The sequence below is a fragment of the Eurosta solidaginis genome, chromosome 4 (assembly GCF_040869045.1).
Source record: "Eurosta solidaginis isolate ZX-2024a chromosome 4, ASM4086904v1, whole genome shotgun sequence".
NCBI lineage: Eukaryota > Metazoa > Arthropoda > Insecta > Diptera > Tephritidae > Eurosta > Eurosta solidaginis.
Window position 1 is genome coordinate 43,138,231 of NC_090322.1, and position 10,627 is coordinate 43,148,857.

The window sequence follows — 10,627 nt, forward strand, 5'->3', positions numbered from 1 at the left end:
CAGAGGAGGTTACGCAAAACTAACAACTTTCTCATTAACCTTTCCAGTTTTTTCACCACGCGCAACTTGGCAATACCACCGACCAATTTCTCCGCGACTATATTCACGACATAAACGAAGTGTCGGATATATTAAACATCACGTCGTTTATTCCAAAACATATCGTTTCTTAAATCAAATCTCCCCTATATTTTCAACAAGAGGAAAGTTAGTTTCATATCCAGCACGTTCCTCTTTGCAATAATATTGACTACAACAACTCCACACTCAATATTATGTAACTGCCTGAGCAATACAAATAATCGCATTAGACAAGCTTAATTCGATTCAGTTTTGTTCTTTTTTCACCATAAAAAATTTATTTTGTTTTAATGCATGAAAATCGGTAAATAAACTGGGTAGTGAGGTGTACAAAGTCAACTACGAAAGAAATACCAATCATCATTATCTTAAGTAACATATTCGAGCGATGTCAGATACATAAGTGATATTTCGCTTGATTTGTTGTTTTTTGATGTGGAGTGGCAGACTTTAGGGAATTGATGTACCTTAGAAGGATAAACGAAAATAGGATAAATTGCGAACACAAAATGTCGAGCTTGAAATACCAATTGGTTGACAGTTTGTCAGTTGCAATAGAGGGAAAGTGTGTTCGCTTAACGAATGCAATGATAAACAAGTAAGGAAATCTAAGTTTGGGTGTAACCGAACATTACATACTCAGCTGAGAGCTTTGGAGACACATGTTGGAGTTGAATATTGACATAATTTACTTATATACTGTAAAGATATTAAATTTTTTGTTAAAGTTTTACTTTGAGCAATTTTTTTTTAAAGTGGGCGTGTTCGTCATCCGATTTTGCTAATTTTTATTTAGAACACATATAGTAATAGGAGAAACGTTTCTGTCAAATTTCATCATGATATTTTCAACGACTGCGAAATTACAGCTTACAAAACTTTTAAGATACATTCTTTCAAAAGTCATTGTCCAAAATTTTACTAATTTTCTATTCTGCTTTGGTAATGAATTATCGAACTTTTTCGGTTTTTCGAAATTTTCGACATCGAAAAAGTGGGCGTGGTTATAGGCCGATTTCATTCATTTTAAATAACGATCTGAAAGGAGTGCCCAGGAACTGTGAGCTCTACTCAGCTGAGTATAAAAAGGTCAATTACCCCCATATGTAAAAGGCGCACCCCTTGATTGATTTATTTGAAAGCTCATATTTGGGCGCTGTTGGTACAAGTATGGCTGTCTGCTGTCCCGCCCTCAATTTGATTAGCATTTCTTCGGAGATAGTCTTTAAGGTTTCAGTGCCTGTTTTCTTCAGTATCTTTTGTAGTCGACTTGCAATAAATCCTTGCCGATCAAAGAACTTTTGCTTAAATTTTAACAGCTTTTTGGATTATAAATATGGTTTATGCGCTACTGTTACTCCTCCAACACCCTTTTCCAATGTAGAACCTAGGCTACGCAATATGATAGCTCCTGCGACAGCCCCCAACTACTTCCATTTGATCGGAGATATCCGAACTAACATCTCATTATGGAACCCAGCTTCAGTTAAAAGAGGTTTCTATGCAAGAAACAAATAAATGAGTAGACGATCACGTGCCATCTTTTTGTCAACTTCAATGAAACTTTTGTTCTTCCAAAGGCTGGCGGATTAAGTCGCATCGTTTCTTGCGTTATAGCATAGGAATAGGTATAGGACTCAACGTTCAAGTTTCTACGTGCGATGGTTGCCTGCGATAGGGCTCGCCAGAATTTATTTTTTTCTTGTCGGTTTATCAGACGACGTGATGGCTTTTACAATTATGCGTATCTCAAGTAAATAGATGGAGAGAGTATGGTCAGAAAATGGCGACAGCAACATAACTGCGATGAGATATGCCTGCATTTAAGTGTAACTATAAATCGGGGTTATAAAGTCCGGAGAACATAGCTGGCAGTATTGTTAATTTACTGCCCTCCCTGACCTGGGATGGAAAGGCGGCTTAGATTTTTCTGTTTCGCTGGGATCAGAGATGCGACTTTAGGAAAGAGCTGTAGGTAATAGGTTTATTGCTCATGCTGGCTTGAAAAGGCTGTGTTTGCAAGGCATTTTCCGTGCATCTGCCGAGCTTCCGCTTGGAACTGTTATGAGGCTTTGGGCAAATCTGTGTTAGGGGGAGCGCCATTTGACTTCCAGAGATCTATATACATTTTATATTGGGTGGTTTAAAGTAAAATACATGGAATGATGTAAGATTATTAAGTTTTCCTTTGCAGTTTCGAGAGAGAAAAAGAAACCCTTAGCTTTAGTCATATATACACGCTCTACACCGCTAAATTGTGGGAGGTGATGATACGAGGACCACCTTATGAAAGCAAATTTGAGACCAAAGTCAGGTATGAGATAGTCACGCAATCTGGTAGGCTGCAATAAAATTGCAAAAGTGCGAAATTCATCATGTTTTATCGAGATCTGAAGTTAATACTGACTACGCTTGCTGCTGAAAAGATGCAAAAAGATAGTACTCTTGGAGTAGAACCAACATCAAGGTTTGGCGCACTGGGGACTGCAGCCGTGCAGAAAAGTGGAAAACTTGAGTTACAGCCTGCCTGAATAAACTCTCAATAGAACATGGTTGCTTTCGTGATTATCATCACAGACGGTCAAGTTTAAAAAAATCGCCCTGCAGATATTTTTTTAAGGCCTTTCACTTCACGCAACCACAAAGGTGAGAATAGATTTAAGGGGTTGTTCAGAGCTGTTATAAATTTTATACCTTTACAGCTTCCACAATATTTTTCTTCTTGTAGGGATAAGGAGATTCCCCAAAGGTTTAGGAGAGCTTTGTCGATAATGGCGGCCATTTGCTGGATAAAGATCCGGTGAGTTTCGGAAACTAGCACCGTAAAAATATTAGCCCGACCATCTTGAGATCACGTTGAATCTTCTTGTTCATTCGATACGGAATCTTGAAGTAAGCGGGAAGGTGTTGTTGGATATGTTTCATATGGATCTAAGTTGGACGCGTTGGTAAAGGATTTTTCATTAAACACTCGGAAACATCACTTTTGCCGTGCTATCACATAAAACTTTATTTCTAATTTAGATTTTAGTGACATCTACATCTTTATCCAAAATTTTAAATGAGCATATCTATACTTATCCTATTATGCTACCTTCACAAACCAGTTTTCTTTTTTTAAAACAGAAAAAACGAATGACTCAAATTAGTGCCTCCACACCAAGCGCTTCAGCTGAATCCGACTCAATACTTGTAACACCGCTTATATCATCCACTTTGTCCTTTAGATCTTCATCAATAGTTGCAGCAACACTGTCAACTAGGCTCTTTTCCTCGCTCTTTGCGGCGTTCTGTATCGTACTTTCAGCTTCACTTTTTGTATCCTTAGATGTATTAACACTGCCTTCTTCAGCGGTCTCATTACTTTCTGCATCATGTTTAACTGCAGTCGATTCAACAGCGCTGACTTCAGCAGCACCTGCACCACTGCCTTCAGTCTCGGCCGCTTCATCTTCTGCAACTGGCTCTTCGGCTGCCTTTGTTCCAGTTACTGCGCCATCTTTAACATCGTGTTTGGCATCTTTTTTGACCTCGCTCTCTACATTTTCTGCTACGCCTGCCGGGGCGTCGTCCTTCAAGTTTATCGTTGCTACTTTCTCTGCAATTTCACTACCCAAATCTACAGCTGACTTCTGCAGCCTCGGGAAGACATCAATGGTATCATCGAGAACTCCTAGTCCTCTTCTAAGTGGTTGACTTTCGGAGATTGCAAGTAACACTGTAACGAAATTAAAAGGGATTAGGTTGGTGCGCCCCACCTAGTTGTTTATAACTATGAATTACCCAAAACCAGCAATGGAGCATAAACTATTTTTTGGAACATTGTTAAGCGTCTGTGTTGAAGGTCGCTGAAAAATAAAATTATATTAATTTAAATAACAAATTGAATTGTATTTATATATGATAAATTAGAACTCACAACGAGCTAATTAGCACGTCTGAGTTTTCAGCGGACATGGCATTTCCTTTTGTTATAGATATTTCAGTTGAATTATTCAATAGTTATGTACCGTTAAGCGAATGCACGTTAGATAGGCAACATTTTTTAAGTATATTCATTTCCCGGTGACTTTTTATCATCGTCTTCCACACTGCTTTAATTTTTGTATGCCTTATCCAAGTGGATATTGCCCGTCAATGTAGACAAAATATATCTTGCACCTTAACATCACCGCATGCACATTATTCATTAGATATGAAGTAAAATTTCGCGAAAATATCTACGATATGTTATGTTTGACGGAAAATTTCTTCAGAAATGGTTAAACGTTTATAAAAATATGCATATGCAAATTGTTGTTAATTTTAGTTCAACTGTAGAGAAATCACATACAAAATGCATTCGATGTGATTTAAATATAGCATGATGCGATACGTTGACATCATTATGTTTTGCTGAAGTTTATGCATATTTCATTTACCAATATTTCAAATGATGTTATCTGTGGTAATATGACCTGATATCATGTGCTGAGTTATTAATGGAATAAACCATAATATACTTTATATGATTTGATATTTGGTCATGTGATATATGTAATTATTGCTTTGCATACATTGTGATAATGCATTTGATGTTATGTGTCTGATATGTTTTGTTGCCAAAGCATTGCAATACATACATATTCTTTAGCTACTGTACTCTGACATCATACGATGCGATATTATAAGAAATGAAATAATGATATCATGATATGAGATATGATTAGATGTGAAATCATAAATTGTGCTATGATAAGATGCGATGTTATAAGATGTGATGTTATATCTAAGATGGGATATCGAAAGATGTGATTAGGTGCGATATCATAGAATCTGATTTCAGTTAAGAGTTATATCGGAAAATTTAGTATGATAAGATGTGATATAATAAGTTGCGATAACATTAGTTGTGATTTCCTGAAATGTGATTCGATAAGATGTGAAATAAAATAATTTAAAAAAAAATGTTTAAGTTAAACGGTTTTATTGAAAACAATACTTATATGAAATAATAATAATACTAAAAGCTAGAAAATAATTAGGTAGGTCCTAGGTACTAGTCATCACACTCTTCATCAATCTATGGTGTTGATCAGACAATTAAATAAAAGCGTTGGGCGCGTGAAATTTCTAAAATTGTGAGGCGTAGCATAACCTTATAAAGGTTCAGTTGGTCTTACTTATGATTATCAATAGAAATTTGAGGATTGAACGCTTTTATTTAATTGTCTGATCAACGCCCTAGATTAATGAGGAGTGTGATGACTAGTACCTAGGACCTACCTAATTATTTTCTAGCTTTTAGTATTATTATTATTTCATGCAAGTATTGTTTTCAATAAAACCGTTTAACTTAAAAAATTTTTTTAAATTATTTTATTTCACATTATTTCAACATCCATAACTTTAACACATAACTACATACGAAATATGTGATGTGTATAAGATTAATATATGCGAAAGAAGGCAATTGGGAAACACTTTACAACAACTAAGGTATGACGTAGCTGAATGCGTTTGTAACCATTGCAACTATTGTAGGAGTGCGGGTTCGTCTGCCACTCCCGGGAGAAAAGGCTTTGAAGAGATTTACCAGGTATAATCGAAACAGCTGTCGCCTTGTCCGTCCTGATGTCACGTTGTTTAAATTTTTCCGAAATTATTAAAACCTTTTTTTTATTTATTTTATTTTCAAGTTTTTAGTCTTTATTTAATTGCCTATTGTTTCTCATTCTATTTAGTTCATTTAGTGACTCATTATTATAAGGACTCTTTCCTTACAATTTGTTACAATCTAAGTCCTCAATACATAATCCTTCCAAAGACTTTACTCGATTCTGCGCCACGTATGCTTGTCCCTCCCCCAACTCCAAAATAATTTGATGTCACTTCTACCGGACTGTATGTAATATTTGTTCCAAATATGAGCCAAATCCGACATCATAGGTCGCTTTCTATTCATATATGTATTATGTGTTCCAAATATGGACCAAATCGGACCCCAAATACGTTTTTTAATATCTTGATCATTGCGCCACCTAGCGTCGATTTTTTTCATAGGTCGCTTTCTATTCTTGTATGTATTATTTGTTCCAAATATGAGCCAAATCGGACCACAAATACGATTTTTGTGAATATCTCGATCCTTGCGCCACCTAGCGGCGATTTTTTCATAGGTCGCTTTCAATTTTTGTATGTATTATGTGTTCCAAATATGAGCCAAATCGGACCACAAATACGATTTTTGTGAATATCTCGATCCTTGCTCCACCTAGCGGCGATTTTTTTCTTATTGTTGCACTGTCATCGGGTTCTGAACTATATTCCAAGTTTCAAGCTTGTAGCTTATCGGGAAGTTACTTAGATTTCAGTTACAAAACTCGTTCACAACGGCCGTGCAGCCGTGCAGCCTGTCAAGTCAACCTAAATAAAACCGTTTAGAAATGAGATGCGATTTTAAAAAAAGTATTGTGAACGATGGAAAATGATAACATGTGATATAATAAAATGCCATATCGTAAGGTGTGATGTAATGACATGTCATATTGATGTATGTGGCAGCAGGTTTTCGGTCGAAAAGCGTCAGAGACGTGAAATAATAAGATGTGAGGGGATAAATTGTAATATCGTGAAATGCAATTTTATAAGATAAGATATTGATGTATATTGCAAAGATGCAATAACGGCAAAACAGATTTAACTCTAAAATTAATTAATTCAATTATACACCGTCTGAAAACCAACAGAAAAAAAGATACGATAAGATAATAATGTGCGCAATTATAAGATTTGATGTCGCAAGATATGACAAGTTGTGATAAAATAAGGCCGGATATCATAAGAGGGTATTTCGTATAATGCGATGTGATAAGTATGACATCTTCAAATGTGATATCATAAAATGTGATATGAAAGACTCAAATATAAAAGATTCAATAAAGTTTTATCATATATGTATCTTGTGATTTCACTTAATAGCCAATCCCATAACATAAGAACGAAGTAATCAAATGACATGACATCCTATTTCAAGCTTTTTTGAAACTGTATTATGTGAAATTGCCGGCCGCCGTGGTGTGATGGTATCCTACACAACGGAGATACTGGCTTCAAATTCCGAAAAAGGTGACATTATAAGATTAGAAAAACGTTTTTTCAAATTTTACTTGGTTCTGTTCCTTTATAGAAGATATCCTGAAGGCTACTTGGCTGTACAAGCAATCATCACACATCACTGAGGCTAATGACTATCCGCGACTATCTACGACACTCTGCGACCTTCTGTGACTACCTGTTGGACCTTCGCATAGTAAACTTGCTATCTAAAGCCTCGGAAGAGACTACTCCCATGCACCGATTTGAGGTGTGCTTTTCTCTGCACAGTGTTTTAGATGTAACATATCCCGGGACTTAAACATGGCACATTCGATATGTTAGGAAAGGACTTTACAAACACTGCAACGGTTGCAGCTTAGATATGGTGGCACTTACCAAAATTTGAACATGATAAAAGTGAGCTCTTTTTGCTACCAATAATGACGAGATCGGTCAGATGCCTTAAGTTTGTTCTAAGAACATTTGAATTGCATAATTTGAGACACGATGTAAGTCTATCAGTCTCTTCTGTGTGAGATGTTATCTGGTGGTTGGCTAAATTGTTTGACTTAAGGGTTCAATACGCCAACAGATACCAGTTTTCCGATAGCGGCACTCCTACGTCTTTTTAAAGCTCTCACACAAAGAGATGTACATAGGTGTTTCCTGTCTACACAACAGGTGTGCAGATCAACGTCATGCCGAAGAACTTCGCTTTGGTGCATATTAAGGGTTCAATACGCCAACAGATACCAGTTTTCCGATAGCGGCACTCCTACGTCTTTTTAAAGCTCTCACACAAAGAGATGTACATAGGTGTTTCCTGTCTACACAACAGGTGTGCAGATCAACGTCATGCCGAAGAACTTCGCTTTGGTGCATATCGTTAGCGATACTCGGCTTAGAAGTAGAAAAACTCACCAACGATAGTGTATACTTGAAGCCTGCGCAAGTTAGGCAGCTATTTCATCACACAAACCTTTGAGCCTCTCCAGCACTTGAGAGCACACAGTGAGGGAACTTTATCGATGAGGGGATGGTAAGATGAAGTAATGCAAGTTACATATATATGCGATGTAAGTAGCTCGGAATGACTATCTTAAAGCGGAGGAAGTTTTTACTCGTTTGTTCCTCACCAAGTTCATATCGGAGGACTAAAGGTTAAGTGAAGAATAAGTAAGCTCAACGAATGTGCTCCCATTGCTGGGGGGAGAATTTTTTCCCTTCGTCGGTTGGTATGGTATTCAGACAAATACTACATAAGATGGTCCAGAGCCACATTTTTAAAGGCAAAACTAAGTGGAAGGCTGGAAAGATTCCAATTCGAATCCGCGTTTAGATTTTCGTTACGATGACTGGACTAGATTTCGGACGAATTATTGCTTAATCAATAAGCTATTAATCAAACGATATTTCCAACGGCTTTACGATATTCGTTGGCTAACCGCTAACTACATTCCAAACGCTTCCGAAAGACTTGCTGCTTTGGGCCTAGTTATTTATTTTATGATAGCAAAATGAGGCTATCTTCTTCTATATAAAACTACTAATAAAAGATCACGCACTTTAGCAAAAGTTGCATAAGATTGAGAAAATCATATAAGATGAGCACGTACACAAAGCTCTGTATCTGCCTACAATACCTAAGAAGATTATTCATTGCAACAACAAGAACTAACAAACAAAAACTAAATGAGAAAATCTGCTTATAAGCGACTTAACTTTAAGACATTAATCATACAATAAATCGAAAGCCAAGGGCTTACTTCTAGCTAATAAATGGCAGCAGCAATCAAGCTTGACTCAACTAAAGTTTACGTCTGGCTATCAAGTAGACGAAAGCAAAGTTGAGCGCTAACAAAAACATTGTAATTAATACAACAAAGAAATTAGTGCTTACAGCGAGAAAGGCGAATTGGGTCTAGAGAGCTTGCTAGTCAGCTCAATAGAGCCTGAAAGAGACAAAGATGATCTTTGGCATAAACTTTTGTAGCTGCATTTTGCTTACATTTGGTAATTTAAACATTTCTTAAAGTCTACGAAATCTTTACTTTAACCCTTTCCCTTAAAACTTCATTTACAGTTGCTCTACCAGCTTGCCATACGCATGAGTTGCAACAGATCGGTGTACAGGGTTCGTATGCTGCAATACTACCATCAAAAACACCACCACAATATGCAGCTGCTTCAGCGGAGTCAGCTGCTTTGCAGCATGACGCTGCCTCTTTGTTACCACCTACTTTGCAACTTCTGGCTCCCTCAGCTCCCCGTTGCATAACTGTGATAGCACGAAATGGCACGAGATCAAGTTATTTTACAGTTGCATCTGCTCTGAATGCTTTAACACCGTTAAACCCCGCGACATGTTTTAATGTAATTGAGAATCCTGCACCAACTTCAATTCCACCAAATTATTCCGCAACACTTCCTGCAACGTTGGACTCTATAAGACGTGTGTCGGCTCAAACAGCAAATACTTACTACGCGCTTCCTGTAGTACCCACGAACCCTGCAGATGCAAATCAAGCTGCAACTCCGCCACCCACGCAAGAAAATGACATACAATTTAAAGTGTTATATCGCCCACGGCCAATACCAAAACAACCCCAGGCATACGCAAGGTCTGTCCCTAGTAACACATATAAGCAAATTCGTTCAACCACGCCCTCCGCTACACCATCACAACCGGCATCGAAAAACATTTCGTCACCTGAAAAGACAACACCTTTACCACTGCCATATCAGCCATCGTGGTCTGCAATATCCATAGAAGCAGCCCAACCATCAAACCCTGATTTATTAGTTAAACCAATAAGCTCGGCTGAAATTAAAGAATTAGCGCGACAAACTATAAAGAACCCAAAACAGATATGGAAGTATTTAAAGTATAGATTTAAATCTAGGCATCCAACGACGAAGAAGCCCCTCGATGATACAATAGCGCGTGGATATGCTGTTCTGTCTATTCCAAAGACTTGTACTCCTGCAACTTTGTTTAAAAAGGCAAAATCAATGCCGTTTAAGCACACACAAACCGACCTCTATACTGATGATGTGGAGTCTGGTCTAGAAACGCCATATCGCGCTGAAGAAAGTGGTGGTCAAAGTGGCTCTGATGAAAAGATAATTACATAATTTTGTGCCTACGTATGGAAAAAAAAACTTTGAAATAAAATTTTTTATGCAATGTTTGTACGGATCATGTACTTTTTTTTAAAAGGGAAGTGACAGGGTCGGTTTTGGGGGGGGGGGGGGGTTGCCAGTGTAGGACTCCCAATCGTGTCCTTTAGAATGTTTTTCCGAATTCCAAAAGGCCAAGCTAGTGGTCTGAGTCTTCATTCATGTGCCCAAACAATGCACACAACTCTGAAGAAATTCATAATTCTATGATATTCAGACCGAGGTAGCTTCGCTTCATTGCCTTACTTACAGCTAAATCTGTTTGGAATGTCCAAATTCTTAAGGCGCG

General features: G+C 37.5%; 2 protein-coding genes across 2 annotated transcripts; one reads left to right on the forward strand and one right to left on the reverse strand.

Annotated features, from left to right (window-relative positions):
* Nucleotides 1-3,065: 3,065 nt before the first annotated feature.
* On the reverse strand, nucleotides 3,066-3,970 carry LOC137247855 (cancer/testis antigen family 47 member C1-like). The gene is made up of 2 exons (XM_067778789.1): nucleotides 3,865-3,970; nucleotides 3,066-3,799 (listed from the first exon to the last, which is right to left on the reverse strand). The coding sequence occupies exons 1-2, from the start codon at nucleotides 3,902-3,904 to the stop codon at nucleotides 3,222-3,224; spliced, it is 618 nt and encodes a 205-aa protein (XP_067634890.1). The 5' UTR covers nucleotides 3,905-3,970; the 3' UTR covers nucleotides 3,066-3,221.
* Nucleotides 3,971-8,887: 4,917 nt separating this feature from the next.
* LOC137247856 (mucin-2-like) lies at nucleotides 8,888-10,353 on the forward strand. The gene is made up of 2 exons (XM_067778790.1): nucleotides 8,888-9,171; nucleotides 9,242-10,353. The coding sequence occupies exons 1-2, from the start codon at nucleotides 9,126-9,128 to the stop codon at nucleotides 10,291-10,293; spliced, it is 1,098 nt and encodes a 365-aa protein (XP_067634891.1). The 5' UTR covers nucleotides 8,888-9,125; the 3' UTR covers nucleotides 10,294-10,353.
* The last annotated feature ends 274 nt before the right edge of the window (nucleotides 10,354-10,627 follow it).

What these genes read in the sequence shown, in the direction of transcription:
- LOC137247855 (XM_067778789.1), bottom strand. Translation starts at nt 3,904, where the DNA reads ATGTTCCAAAAAATAGTTTATGCTCCATTGCTGGTTTTGG. An exon ending in TGCTCCATTGCTGGTTTTGG is followed by an intron (nt 3,800 to 3,864) that starts GTAATTCATAGT and finishes ATTTCGTTACAG; the next exon opens with TGTTACTTGCAATCTCCGAA.
- LOC137247856 (XM_067778790.1), top strand. Translation starts at nt 9,126, where the DNA reads ATGATCTTTGGCATAAACTTTTGTAGCTGCATTTTGCTTACATTTG. An exon ending in CTGCATTTTGCTTACATTTG is followed by an intron (nt 9,172 to 9,241) that starts GTAATTTAAACA and finishes CTTCATTTACAG; the next exon opens with TTGCTCTACCAGCTTGCCAT.